Raw genomic sequence first — 15,058 nt, 5'->3', positions numbered from 1 at the left:
TTTCTTCTTTTATTTTTTTCCTGTAAGTCTAATTCCTCTCATATATACCCTCTGTTTTATTGCTTGATTTTTCGGCCATGCCAAGCCATGTGTAGGATCTTAGTTCCCCAAACAAGGATCAAACCTGTGCCCCCTGCAGTGGGAGCATGGAGTCTTAACCACTGGATCACCAGGGAAGTCTCTCGGGCTTCAGTTTCAATCCCACCATCCCATTTCCACAATCTGCGTGCCCAGAAGCATTTTCATACCTGACAGAAATTATCCACTTGCCGTACATAACCAGCCACTTCAAGATCAGATTTAAGAATCTTCCAAACTTTTTTCTCTGCCTTCTTGTATTTCTGGGATCCTTTCCAGTCCATGGCCATCAAGGAGCGCTCTGTTAGGGAAGCTGCCACAATGACGTCCAGTTGGCCATTGTAGATTAGAACCTGAAACGAAATTGAGCCGTGGGCAAATGCAGGATTCAGCAGGGGAAGCCAGTCGTGTGTCTAGGTAATGAGAGAGGGGATGAGACACAAAAGGGGATGTAAGCATCTCTGATGTACTGCTCAGAGAGGCCAGCCCAGGAACTCAGTAGGATCATTTTCTTCCAGTTGGTTACAAATACCAGCAACCTGAAATAAACTCAGCCTTGTCTCAACCATTGCATTCTTCCAAAAGTTTGATTCTTCATAGGAATCTTCATGTACAGCTCTATGTACACCTCTACAAGTGCAAAAGCATTTGTGCTGTATTACCTGGCACTATAGGTTTTGCTTATGGCTATGTGAAGGAAGAGGACTGTGGTTACATTTCAGTGGAACTAAGGGATACCATATTCTAGGACTTTCATAAAGCCTGCATTTCATTGTCTTCACTTTCAGGCCCTGCAGCAGCTGGCAAGCTGGGAATTCCATCAGCTGATGCTAATCCATATTACTTTCCCCTCCTACATTTCAGTGGCAACTATAATTTTCTGAGGCAGACAGATAGACGCAGGTGCCTCAAGTCTCTTATTTGTTGGAGGCAGCAATGTCTGCCATGTCCTTCCAAAGGCCTCCATTCTTAAATATGATAGCTATTTGTCAACAATGAGGAATGTCCTTCAAAATGCCTAGAATACATTTTTAAGCCAAGTTGATGGGTACTATAGGAGAAACTCTGAGGCAACTCTTTTCTTCCCAAACAACATTTTAGTTGCTTGAACAAGAATTCAGATAATACCCAGTGCTGCTGAAGTTGTGAAGCTACTGGGGACAGTGTACAATGGTATTACTCTTCAGGAAAGCAATGGTCACTGTTTAATGCAAAGACTTTAAAATGTTGAGACTCTTTGTCCCAGTTAATCCCAGTTTGTGGAATAAGTTCTATGAAACTAAACCCAAAGAAATAAAAAAAATAACTATATTCATTGAATTTTTATAAAGACAAATTTGAACACAGTCTAAAAGTTCCATATTAGTGAGTAGTTAAATCACCACGGTACAGATAGTCTATGGGATATTGCAAAGCCACTTCAACTGTCTGACTAAACCATGAAGCAGTGTGGAAAATACTTATCATACAATATTAAGTATGAAACCTGAACGCTGGGCTTCCCTGGTGGCTCAGTGGTAAAGAATTCACCTGCCAGTGCAGGAGACATGGGTTCAATCCCTGCCCCAGGAAGATCCCGCATGCTGTGGAGCAAATGAGCCCATCGGCTACAACTATTGAGCCTGCGCTCTAGAGCCCAGGAGCCACAACTACTGAGCCCGCGCGACACAGCTACGGAAGCCGTCAGGCCTCAGAGCCCTTGTTCCGAAACAAGAGACGCCATCGCAGAGAGAAATCTGAGCACTGCAACTAGAAGTAGCCCCTGCTTTCCGCAACTAGAGAAAAGCCCAAGCAGCAAGAAAGACCCAGCACAGCAAAATAAGTACTAACATAAGTACATAAATCATTTCTACAGTTAGATGAAAAAAGAAAGATGAATGCCAAACATATATCACAATTATTATATATATATACAATTGATATATTTATTTACAAATATGGAGTGAAACTTTAAAAAAGGAATAGAGTTGATTAATTTCGCCGGTGGAGATGTGAATAATTTCCCCTTTTGTTTTCTATTCTTAGGCTATTTTTTTTTTTTGCAATCCTTGATTCTCATGAGGTATTGTCACTCCACCACCAACAAAGAGATTGTCTTCAACTCCACGCCACCTTTCATCTATGTGGAAGCTCTGGTTTAACTCAAGTGAAGACCTCTGGTCGAATCCTCAAACTGGACATAAAATGTTACATTGCATGTTTCCATCTGTGCTCTCCTGGTACAGGCGTCTTAAAAGGCTTACACATAATTAAAAAGCCCAGGACTTTTACACACTCCAAATCCTCAAGCAGCAGTGGGCCAGGATTCAGCCTGAGATGAAAGGGCCCTGGGCCTCCCCTATAAGAACACAGGGTCTTTCATGCTATTCAGTCACCATCACCACCTCCAGTCTCCTATGAAGAACCCCTCCTCTCAAAAAAAAAAGTCCTCATGGATTTAAAGCCTCTTTAAAAAATTCAACTATAGCAATAAAAATTTGCATTGTTTATACAAAGAAATTGCCTCGAAGACCTTGAGTACTTACGGCCCATGCAAAACTCCTACAGCTGTTTTACCAACAATATGGAAACAATTACACATGATCTGTACCAGCAAACAAGGCTTAAATACTTCACCATTCTAGGAAGGGCTGATTATAGCTGATTAATGAACAGAATCTTTATAAAGTAATTTTTCTGCTAGAAATCGATGAAAAGATGCTGATTAGCACACACACAAATGTACCTAACCATTTTTCCTCTTTGTCACCACTCTGTGAAGCCTGCACCTTTCTGAGTGTCACTTGCTACCTTACTTTATCAGGGTATTTACTGAAATAGATTTGAATCTTCAGTTTTGAGGGATGATAGCAAAATCCACAGGCTACAGCAAAAACAGAGTGATATGTATACATTTGCTGAACTGAATGGAAATAAAGCCCATCCCTGAGCCATTTCTCTTGTTTCTCCAGACTCATTTTAAACAAGAGTACAAATTCTCCAGAGTAAGGCAGTAAAGGGCCGGACTGCATAATTTTGTGCATGTGATGTGCAGAAGCCTACTTTGTGGGGCAAATAGAAATTCTTCCTTTGCAAAAAAGCAAGGAAAACATTTTTAACTTCTACAGGGCACATAAGCCAAATATAACAATAACAACAAAAAGAGATCAGATTAATAACGATCAAGCGAAGTGATTTCAGAGCTGACATTTAAGGCTGCCTTAAATATAAGAAATTTCAGAGCTGCTATTTTAACTTAAATGTCATATTTACTCTCTTCAGCCCCCACAGGAATATCCCAGTTGGGTGCCTCCAGGGCTGGGTGAGTGGGCGAGAAATCCCCAGATCCGGTGACAGTGAGCTAAGAAGCCAGGTGGGTGTAGCACAGGGGTGGGTGGTCCTGAAGTCAGAGGGCACGTGTTGGCCACCCACATCCTGAGAGTCAGAGAAGTGCTAGGACAAAGCTTAAGCCCCAGCGGGTTGGCCACTGATGAAGGATGTGCACACATGCCCACTTCTTCCTGGTGGGCGATCTGCTGTCCCAGTTTGCCCAGGATGGAGGAGTTTCCCAGGATGCAGGGTTTGCAGGCTAAAACTGGGACAGTCTGGGGCAAACCTTCCCCTGAGGCTTACTGGTATTTTAAGCAACAGGGTCTAAAGATTGAGAGGAGGAGACAGAAATGAATGCAGCGTTTAGCTACACTTCCCTTGTCAGGAGTGACTCTTAACAAAACAAGGGGCAGGGAAAGCGCTGGTGGAGTAGGTTTCCAGGGACACAGCAGGCAGCACCCCTGAATAGCCAGTGTCCTCACTTTCCTTTCTGGTCAGCTGTGAGGCCCCAGTGAAAGAGCAGAGCCATTCCTTTTAGAGAATTTTCTTCTCTTTTACTATATGCCTTACTGGTTAGTTTGTTGAAATTGATGGTGATGCAAAGACATGATAAAATACTTCTCATTAAAAAACCAATAAAAAACTATGATCCCACTGTTGCTGCTCTAGAATTGTGTGTGTATTCTTAGTCGCTCAGTCACACCCGACTCTTTGCAACCCCATGGACTGTAGCCCACCAGGCTCCTTTGTCCATGGGATTCTCCAGGCAAGAATACTAGAGTAGGTTGTCATGCCCTCCTCCAGGGGCTCTTCCCAACCCAGGGATTGAACCGAGGTCTCCCACATTGCAGGCAGATTCTTTACTATCTGAGCCACCAGGGAAGCCCATAATTACTCTATACAGAAGCTCTATAATTACTACTCAAGCTGTAGGAAACAGTCAGTGGGGAAGGAGACATCGTTCACATGTCCAGTTTAGAAACAATCTCAAGTCTGTTTGTCCAGCATCTCTCTGTAACTTTGGCTGTATGAACCAGGATGTGTGCAAGGCCATTACTCAGCTGCCGACAGACACTTCACTTCTGTTGCAGGGAGTGGCCATGATTAAGCAGCTATGGAAGAGCCTCAGCTTGTGGAGAATGGAGCCCTCCGAGCCACTGGTCCACCCACAGCTCTCCCATAGTGCCAGTACCCCATAAGACGTATCAACACTTACAGGGTAGAGTCAACTGCACTCTTTAAAGGATTCTGTAGTGCTATAGTGACTGTCTGCCATTCTGGCTTGCTTCGGTCCACTCCCCTGTCTCCTGGTAACTGTACTGCCATTCCCTCAAGGGAGGCTCGTGAAGGCTGTCGATCAGTGTCCTTCCTCCTCCACGCAAGGGATGAGCATGTGACCTAAGCTAGGACCCTCAAATGCTCTTTCCCTAGACTTTGGATTGTGAGTAGTGACACAAGAGTCCCTGATGAGTCTGTCCATTAATTTTGCTACCTTTATTCCCAGAATTTTCCCCGGCCCCTATCTTTTCTCATGCGAGTTCTTCGGTTTGTCCATGAATTCTGTGATGTATCCTGTCTTCTGATCAGTTCCTTTGGTGCTTCAGGTAACCAGAGTCGCTGCTGTTGCTAAAAGCATGAAATCCAAGCTCACACATCACTGGACCCGTGCCTCACATGCCACAGCATGAAGTGACTGGGAGTCCCTGGACACATGGCTCACCCTCCATGAGTTGTGGTTCCCTTTTCTGGACATGTAGATGTAAGACCTACATCTTACTCCAGTGAGAATTAATGAGAAAATGTGAACAGGATTCTAAGCACAGCACACAAATTGGGGGAGTTAGGTAAATAGAGTTCTCCTCCTTTGCAACTAGGTTGATAATGTGATAACGACTTGGAAGACTGACTCAAAAAAACACTTCTTCTAAAACAAACCTTCAGAGTATTCAGATGGTCTTTCTGTATCAAATCCTTGGTTGCCAATTTCACTCTTTCTGACAAAGGCCGACAAGTAGGAGGGAACCCAGGGAGAGTAAATCTGAACTCTACGAACTCAAATGGATGAAATAACATGCCTTTCAAGACTAATTTTACACACATTGGGCATGGTGTCTCAGCAGTCTTTTCTTGATAGTCAGAGCCATAAGTCTATAAATTATCCTTTGAAAGGAATCCTTAATTTTGTAGCTTGGGATTCAAGATTCCAAGGAATTTCCCCATACTTGAAATGCTAGAAAAGTATGGTTAAGAGTATAGCTTTTAATGGGACATTTTGGAATAATATTAATAGTAGAATGCTCTTATTCTTCTTACCATGCTGCAGGAACTGTGCTAAGCATTTTACATCCGTGATTTCATAATATCCCTCAAAGGCAAGTCTTATTTATCCATTTTAGGAACAAAGGGACAGAGGTGTAGGGAAGTGAGCCAACTGGTGACATGGATCAAGTTCAGATCTGCCTGAATCCAAACTGTGTGCTCCTAACCCCTCTTCCACACTGCCTTAGTCACTACCACCACCCCCTGCTCAGAGGACACAGAACAGGTAGTTTGTTCTTTATTTGTAATTACACATGCAAGGAGCACACTTACATGTAAGCGTGACTCTTTGGAATGAAGGATACATGTTTAGAATTAAGAGCACAGGCCCTGTGGCTGGGTATGAACTGAGCTCTGCCACTTACTAGCAAGATTATCTTGATATTAAGTTACTTAGCCTGTCTAGAGCTCAGTTTCCTCATTTGTAAAATGAATAGAAGAGAAACATCTATGAGGGAAGGTCATTGGGAGAATTACATAACATAATGCATGTAAAGTTCTTCATAGCCCAGGCAGATAGTAAGTATTCAGTTAATGCTGGCTATTATTATTATCATCACACTAGAATAATTCAACATAGCTATTCAAATAGCTTCATTATTTCCAAGTGAGATGTTGCCTGTGAATTATAATTGTGATTTGGGATGTAAGTAAGAGTTAGAATAACTCTTAAGATATAGGAGTTCTAACATAACTGCACCAAATCATCAATTGGATGAAACAAACATCAGGGGCTTATAAACGTTACTATGACACCTGCAAAAAGGAGCCTTGAGCTCCAGACCTGGCTCAGCTTCCCAAAGCCGGGGCTACTGAGTGACCCTGGAGATGTCATCTATCCATTCTGAGCCTTAGTTTTTGTCTTCTGTGAAATGGAATATCCTAGTTCTTGGGAGGACCAAACGGGATACAAGTTGTAAAAATATCCTGTAACCTGAACAGCAAGGCTTCATTCATGTTTTTGTTACTTTCTACCAAGAATAATCTGAAAAATAAACTTCCATCAGTTCAGTTCAGTTCAGTTCAGTTCAGTCACTCAGTCGTGTCCGACTCTGCGACCCCATGAATTGCAGCACGCCAGGCCTCCCTGTCCATCACCAACTCCCAGAGTTCACTCAGACTCACATCCATCGAGTCAATGATGCCATCCAGCCATCTCATCCTCTGTTGTCCCCTTTTCCTTCTGCCCCCAATCCCTCCCAGCATCAGAGTCTTTTCCAGTGAGTCAACTCTTCGCATGAGGTGGCCAAAGTACTGGAGTTTCAGCTTTAGCATCATTCCTTCCAAAGTAATCCCTCCATAGTGGAGTGCAAAAGTTTTAAATTGGCTGCCAGGGGCCTACATTTAGCTTGCAGACATATCCATCTAGTCCACAGGGTGTTGTTGTTTTTGTAATTAGATGCTGGCATTTAAATACTGGCAGATCAGACCACACTGGCCCATATTTCCACCTGGCTACTAGGGGCAAAGGCTGGGCAGTAGTTGTCCCCCTAAGACACAGTCCTCCCCCTTCCTGAGTGTCTTCCTCCACCCCCAACAGAGGCGCAGGAGCAGCTGTCATTTATTCAATGCTTATGCTACTGTTGCTCTTAGAAAAAAATATTCCTTTGTATCCATGTCTCTGTCATAGATAGAAAGAAAGATCAGTGTGTCACAGTCCAACACTACTCATTTATTTTATTTCCTTCCTGGATCCACAGGCAGCTAAGTTTCACTTCCATCTGAAATGGAAGGGAAGTGGCCTTTGGTCTGAGTTAGAGAAAGGAGTGTGTGCTCACTTATACATGGCAAGTATTTGCTTAATCTGCTCCCATGAAATTTCTATTTAGCCTGGTGGCTCACCTGATAAAGAATTTGCCTGCAGTGTGAGAGACCTGGTTTCAATCCCTGGGTTGAGAAGATCCCCTGGAGAAGGGAACGGCTACCCACTCCAGTATTCTTGCCTGGAATTCCATGGACTGTGTAGTCCAAAGGATCACAAAGAATCAGACATGACTGAGCGCCTGACTTTCACTTTCACTTTCAAATCTTTATGGAGAGCCAAAGGATTGGGCACCAAGAGAATAGACATGAAAAGATGTGCCTCCTGTCCTCCTAATAACCCTAGATTTTAAAAAACTTTTCAAAAGAGTGAATAATCAGAGGAAGAAAAGCAGGTTTTTCCTCTTTCATTCCCTGAAATTAATAAATGAAATTGAAGTCACTCAGTCATGTCCAGCTCTTTGTGACCCCGTGGACTGTAGCCCACCAGGCTCCTCTGTCCCTGGGATTTTCCAGGCAAGAATATTGGAGTGGGCTGCCATTTCCTTCTCCATTTCATTCTTTAAGTTTTCCTTAAAAAGAGGGGTTAAAAAAGTCGGTTTCACTTTAATCTTTCTCAAATCTACTCATTTTAATATTCCAAAGCATAAACTTTTCAGGTTCTGCACACACATAAGTCAGTAGTTTCTTCATAATTTAACTTCTCTTAGCAAGGAAACCTCCCTCTGGGAAAAATCCAGTGAACACAATCAGATGATGATTAATCCTTATTTTACATAGTAAATGCTTCTGAAGGATAAATATTTTCCAGGCAGACATAAAACAACCAACTGTGTCAACTATAGATTATCTACAGACCAGTTTACTTGCTGACTCAGCTAAGAAGAACTCACAGCCTCTAAACTCAGATTTTTACTTTAAGTTAAGTTGGTGAGAGGGGCACATGACACTCAAAGGAGAAAAAAGATACCTGTGCTTTTAATGGTTCCTATACAACCAAACTTGGAGGAGGCAATGGCAACCCACTCCAGGACTCTTGCCTGGAGAATTTCTTGGACAGAGGAGCCTGGCGGGCTACAGTTCATGGGGTCGCACAGAGTCGGACACAACTGAAGCAACTTAGCATGCATATAACCGAACACTTGAAAGAAGGGGTTTGGGGGAAGATACGTATATAAATGTGCATTTTGTTATATTTTCACTGTCACCCATATTAAAGCTTAAGACTGAAAATAAATCACACAAGGGCCACTTTCTGATCTAAACTTTAACCGTTTTTAAAAATCCAAACCGAAACACACGTATTGAGGACAGACCATACAAAGCATTTCTGTTTATTTCCCCAATTACCCCTCTACTTATTAGGAAAATTACAGAAATGCCACAGGAAGAGGCTTCAGTCTCTTGGTACAACAGGAAAGCAAACTGAGCTTTTGTGAGAAGGCTGGATTTTTGTTGTTGCATTTTTAGACGAAAGATTTATGCTTACATTTTGGCCCATTTACAATCCACCATAATACTTTGCAGACAAAGTTATGCTCTTTTCCCAATGATCCAGTGACCTTAATCTCTAACATTTTGTGGTTTCCTGTTTGGGGAAATGATTGAACAGCAGCCTAAGCTATTCCAAACTGCACAGCATTCCCAGTTGGCTGCTATCTGTCTTAGTTTTGAATGTTCTCCTGTTCACTAATAAAAAAAAAAAGAATTTTTTTAAAAAATAAACTTTCCTTACAGATGCTAAATCAATGAAACTCCTACAAAGCAGCCCTCCACACTTCCTCTTCTGGCTGCTTTACTTATCATTCTTCTATTACAAACCCCAACATACTGGGGAGTTCTTTCTGCCTGGAGCAATTAGCATGACCCACCTAGAGTAACTTTCTCCTGAATAGCTGAGAATTAATTTCACTAATATCCAACTCAACCCAGGGGCAATTCCCAAGGGTTTCTCAAAAGCTCAGCTGCAAAAGAAAAACAATCTCAGCTATGGAGTATAATGTTTAGCAATGTTCCCCACTGGAGGCCAACTGGTTATCCTTCCAGGGACAACGCCTGGGCCCCAGTCGCCCATTGTTTGCACTTTTGGGCCTCTTAGTTCCTGGTGACTTCGCAGAGATATAGCGCTGTAATACTATGGAAGCCAGAGTCTCCAGAGCCCGCCTGGAGGAGACTTGACAGAAAAATAATGCAACCATTGAATGAAACAGTAGTCATTTCTGCAACCAAGTCGTTCTTCAAATGAGACAAATTTGGCTTCCAAGTTTAAGGAAGACAAAGAAAGAAAGAGAGAGAAAAACGAACTGAACACTCTTAGAGTGTTCCTGCCATTCTCCTACCAGTTGCTTTTGCCAAGATGAGTGAAGAATAATGAAAGTGGGGCAGGGAGCTTGAGTGAGTGTCCAGTGATAACACAAATAAAATGTCTTTCTGTCAAAGAAAGTTATTTCTGCTTTCTTGCAACTTTTGGTGGTGTTGTTTAGTTGCTAAGTCGTGTCAGACTTTGTGACCCCATGGACTAGCCCATCAGGCTTCCCAGTCCTTCACTATCTCCCGAAGTTTGCTCAAACTCATGTTCATTGAGTCAGTGATGCTATCTAATCATCTCATCCTCTGTCACCCCCTTCTCCTCCTGCCTTCAATCTTGCCCAGCATCAGGGTCTTTTCTAGAGAGTTGGCTCTTTGCATTAGGTGGCCAAAGTATTGGAATTTTAACTTCAGCATCAGTTCCTTGGATGAATATTCAGGGTTGATTTCCTTTAGGATTGACAGGTTTGATCTCCTTGCAGTCCAAGGAATTCTCAGCAGTCTTCTCCAGCACCACAATTCAAAAGCATCAATTCTCTGGTGCTCAGCCTTCTTTATGATCCAGTTCTCATATCCGTACATTACTACTGGAAAAACCAGTAGTTTTGACTATATGGACTTTTGTTGGCAACGTGACATCTCTGCTTTTTAACATGCTTTCTAGGTTGTCACAGCTTGCCTTCCAAGGAGCAAGTATCTTTTAATTTCATGTAACTTAACTTGAAATGAAATTAACTTGCAGCTTCACTCTAAATAATTTAGTTGCTTTTAGAATGGAACAATAAGTAAAGCCAACTTGAAAATAATCCACTAAGCCATCACTCCAATCCAGGGATCTGAGAAAAATGTTTAACTACCCAGAACATCACACTTAAAATGAGCTTTAATAATGTCCAGAATATTTTTGTCTCATTTGAAGAGTCCTGGGGGCCCACTCTAGGGGGTCCTTTGCTCAGCTTGTTTCGGGGTCTGTTCTCATACCCCTTTCTGATCCCCTCACCTCTGACATCACCTCTCACCTATGGTTATTGGTTGTGTTGTGCTCAGTCGTGTCCGATTCTGCGTGACCCCATGGACTGTAGCCCACCAGGCTCCTCTGTCCATGGAATTTTCCAGGCAAGAACACTGGAGTGGGTTGCCATTTCCTCTTCCAGGGGATCTTCCTGACCCAGGGATTGAATCTGTCTCCGGCATTGGCAGGCGGAAGCACTTTTAGTTCCAGCAGAAATAGACAAGAGCTGCAGGAAAACCTCGTGCCATCAGTCCCCCTGCCAGCTCCCTGTTCCCTGACATTATCATTGTCACTCAATGTGGACTGCGGAGATGCTGAAGAAACAGATGTGAATATTCAGAGTGAACAGAGCACAAGGTGAGGAAAATCAAGACAAAGGCAGTCACGGGCTCCTGCTCAGAGCGATTCTTTTGAAAGCTCGGTTGAAGGTTCTTCTGGCTTTCATTCAGTCACATTGCTCCACACAGGAGTGCTGCGCTGAAGCACTGTCTACTTGGTGACAACATTAGAAGCTGCTCACACTCATAATAAGCAAGGAGATGGCATAGGCTGCCCCATGATGAGGGCATGGTTAGATCACTTCTACAAGGCAGGCCAGGCAAATTTGGTGGTGAAAAGCCAGTGGGAAAAGCCCTAGAGGTTGCGATTGCAGCTTCCTCAGGTGGTGGGAAGTATGCAAATGCTGCTTTCCCTACTGGACCAAAAGGCCAAGGCCAACAGCTACTGGATTAAGTTACTCACATTTACAGGGGAGGAAAGGAACAGCAGTCAGAGTACTGCACCTGGAGTCAGATTTTGTGGCAAATGGACTTAAATGATGGTGACTATGATTGTGTGTGTGTGTGTGAGTGTGTGTGTGTGAAGTCGCTCAGTCGTGTCCGACTCTTTGCGACCCCATGGACTGTAGCCCACCAGGTTCCTCTGTCCATGGGATTCTCCAGGCAAGAATACTGGAGTGGGTTGCCATTTCCTTGATTAGAAAAACCAAAACCCAAATCCAAATCCTGGCTTTGCACTCTGGTTCTACCACATCTAATGTGACTATCACAGAGATAAATAAGTGCCCTAGTGCCAACCCATCTATTAAACATAAATAATGCTTACTTTTAAATTTCCTTTAAAAAATATTAATGTACACTTTTCCCTCCCATGACCCAAGGTATGGTGGTGGGCACACACTGCTTTGAAGACCACTGGTGTCCTGTGGTCCCATCAGTTAGAATGTGTTATCATAAGCATCTTCTGTTTCACTAAGACACAAAGAGTAAAGACTGAGAAGCTACTGCAGCATGGTGACATCTATTGCACAAGAAGGAGTCCTCAGTGTATCCAGAAAGCAGTACTCCTCTCACTCTTTCCATATTCATCTTTTCAAAGTCAACTGATGTAATTGCTTGTGTTTCATAACAACTGAATTTCACAGCAACTGGATTTAAATGTGCATTTCTAAGCTTGCTGATTTTTAGGTCCTTGGAATCTACATAACCAATGGTATCAGCATTTAATATCTTTCTTCTCTTACCACCCTCACTCTGCTGTATTTAGATGGCTCAAGATTAAATTCCACTTTTATGTTGCCATAAATCACAAATGTACCTTCTAATGTTTTCAACATGAGGTACCTTTGAATGCAACAAAATAAAGCCTTGGCAAAATTATGAGTGTATTAAAAAGCAGAGACGTTGCTTTGCCAACAAAGATCCATATAGTCAAAGCGATGGTTTTTCCAGTAGTCGGATGTGACCATAAAGAAATTGGACCATAAAGAAGGCTGAGCACTGAAGAACTGACGCCTTTGAATTACGGTCCTGGAGAAGACTCTTGAGAGTCCCTTGGACTGCAGAGAGATCAAACCAGTCAATCCTAAAAGAAATCATCCAGGAATATTCACTGGAGGGACTGATGCTAAAGCTCCAATATTTTGGCCACCTGATGCAAAGAGCTGATTCGTTGGAAAATACCCTGATGCTGGGAAAAATTGAGGGCAGGAGGAGAAGGGGGCGACAGAGGATGAGATGGTTGGATGGCATCACTGACTCAATGGACATGAGTTTGAGCAAACTCTGGGAGATGGTGAAGGACAGGGAAACTTGGCATGCTACAGTCCATGGGGTACAAACAGTAAGACACAACTGAGTGAATGAACAACAACAACAAAATGATGACATGCTCACCAAGCAAATCAATTTAAAATACGCCAATTCACACAGTAGAATTATCAAATGCCTTAAAAAAATAAGTAAGAGTAAATGAAAATATATGCTGGTTGTCATTTGCATATTTCACCCCAACGTTAATTTAAAGGACAAACAAGAAAAGGTGTTTGGCACTAGCATGGCAATTTGGGATGAAATCAAAGTCTTTTTAATAATTTACGGATAATAGATAAAGATGGCAGAGGAATAGGATGGGAAGACCACTTTCTCCCTCACAAATTCCTCAAAAGAACATTTCAACGCTGAGCAAACTCCACAAAACAACTTCTGTAGGCTGGCAGAGGACATCAGGCAACCAGAAAAGCAGACCATTGTCTTCAAAAACAGGTAGGAAAAAATATAAAAGACGAAAAAGGAGACAAAGGAGGTGGGGAGGGAGCTCCGTCCCGGGAAGGGAAGCCCGTCCCGGGAAGGGAATTTTAAGAAGAGCGGTTTCCAAACACCAGGAAACACTCTCCCTGCCGAGTCTGTGGCAAGTCTTGGAAACACAGAGGGCAACAGGAAGGAAAAATAAAGAAATAATTAAAACCAAGAGATTACAAGCCCAACAGTAACTCCCCCAGCGGAAAAGTAGCACAGACGCCTGCATCCGCCATTGGGAAGTGGGGGCAGGGCAGGGACGCGCGGGAGGCGCGGGCTGCAGTGCTTTGTAAGAATCCGGCAGGAACGCCCCACGCGCAACCAGAACGATCTAACTTGGGCTAGCAAACCAGACTGTGGGATAGCTACCGCACGAAAAGCTCGAACATAAGACACCGCCAGGACTGAGCACAGAACAAAGGACAGAACGGAAAAAGCCGGCTGCAGACCATCCCCCGCCAGGGACAGGTAGCCAGAGCCGTAAGGACTGGAAAGGGGCAATTGCAGACCCGGAGAGACTTTACTTACCAAACTGCAAGCAGACTTCTTTGCTAAGACTTCTGGGGGTGCTGGACAGTCACAATCTGCCTCATGGGGGACACCAGCCGTCCACCCAGAAAGCTGAGCAGCAGCGGCAGAAAAGGTGACAAGCCGCGGCGATCGCGCTCGCCAAACTCCTGAGCTACTCGGACCTGGGAAGGGCACAAAGCGCAGTCCCAGCCGAATCTGTGCCTCTGAGGGCTGCCTGAGCGCCGAACCTGAGCGGCTTAGACCGGGGAAGTGCACGCAGCCTAGGGCCGGCCCCAGATGGTTCCCGGCTGAGCATCGTAGAGCTGGAGCGGTTTGTGCGCCGGGAGAAGGGACAGGTCAAGTGGGGCTGAGACACTGTGTGCACACGACAGTGCTATTTGTTTGCAGCATCCCCCCTCCCCACAGCGTGACTGAACTAGTGAGCCTAAAAAACCAGCAAACGGAAGAAGTTAAACAGAGGGAACCACCTTGGAAGTGATCCCACACGGCCCAAAACATCAGAGAAGGACCAGATATATTTTTACTATTTTTAAAATCATTCCTTTTTTTTTTCTAACTTTTTTTAAAATTGTTAAGTCTTCTATTTCTCCTCTAATTTTTATTACTATAATCTATTATTACTATTTAAAAAAAAAGACTTTTTTTTTTTTTTTTTAAGGCAAACACCATATATAGCCTTTGGATGGTTGTTGGTGGTTTTTTGTTTTTTTTTTGTTTTTGTTTGTTTTGGGTTTTTTTGTTTGTTTGTTTTTAATAATTCTTGTTTTTTCTTTCTTTCTTTCTTTCCTCCTTTTTCCTTCTGCTTCTTTTCTTTAATATTGTATTTTTGAAAATTCAACCTCTACTCTAGATTTTTAATCTTTGCTCTTAGGTTTTTGTTGTCAATTTTGCACATTTAAAAACCCAAACTTCACTACCCAAGTTTACCTGAGAGCGAGATTACTGGCTTGACCACTCTCTTCTCCTTTGCACTCTCCTTTTTCTCCACCAGGTGGCCTCTGTCTCTTTTCTCCCCCATCTCTTCTCTATCCAACTCTGTGAATCTCTGTGTGTTCCAGACGGTGGAGAACACCTAAGGAACTGGTTACTGGCAGGATTTGTCTCTCTCCTTCTCATTCCTCTCTCTTATCCTCCTGGTCACCTCTGTCTACTTCCTCCCTCTCCT

At 43.2% G+C, this 15,058-nt stretch overlaps 1 protein-coding gene across 1 annotated transcript in view; it reads right to left on the bottom strand.

Moving 5' to 3' along the window:
* Window positions 1-15,058, bottom strand: part of CPVL (carboxypeptidase vitellogenic like) — a 113,729-nt gene that overhangs the window by 27,158 nt on the left and 71,513 nt on the right. The window contains exon 11 of the mRNA XM_052638916.1: window positions 249-431. Coding sequence (XP_052494876.1) covers window positions 249-431 — 183 coding nt within the window. The remainder of the gene's footprint in view (window positions 1-248; window positions 432-15,058) is intronic.

This window comes from Budorcas taxicolor, chromosome 4 (assembly GCF_023091745.1).
Source record: "Budorcas taxicolor isolate Tak-1 chromosome 4, Takin1.1, whole genome shotgun sequence".
Classification (NCBI taxonomy): domain Eukaryota; kingdom Metazoa; phylum Chordata; class Mammalia; order Artiodactyla; family Bovidae; genus Budorcas; species Budorcas taxicolor.
This window is presented reverse-complemented; position numbering and strand designations above follow the sequence as displayed.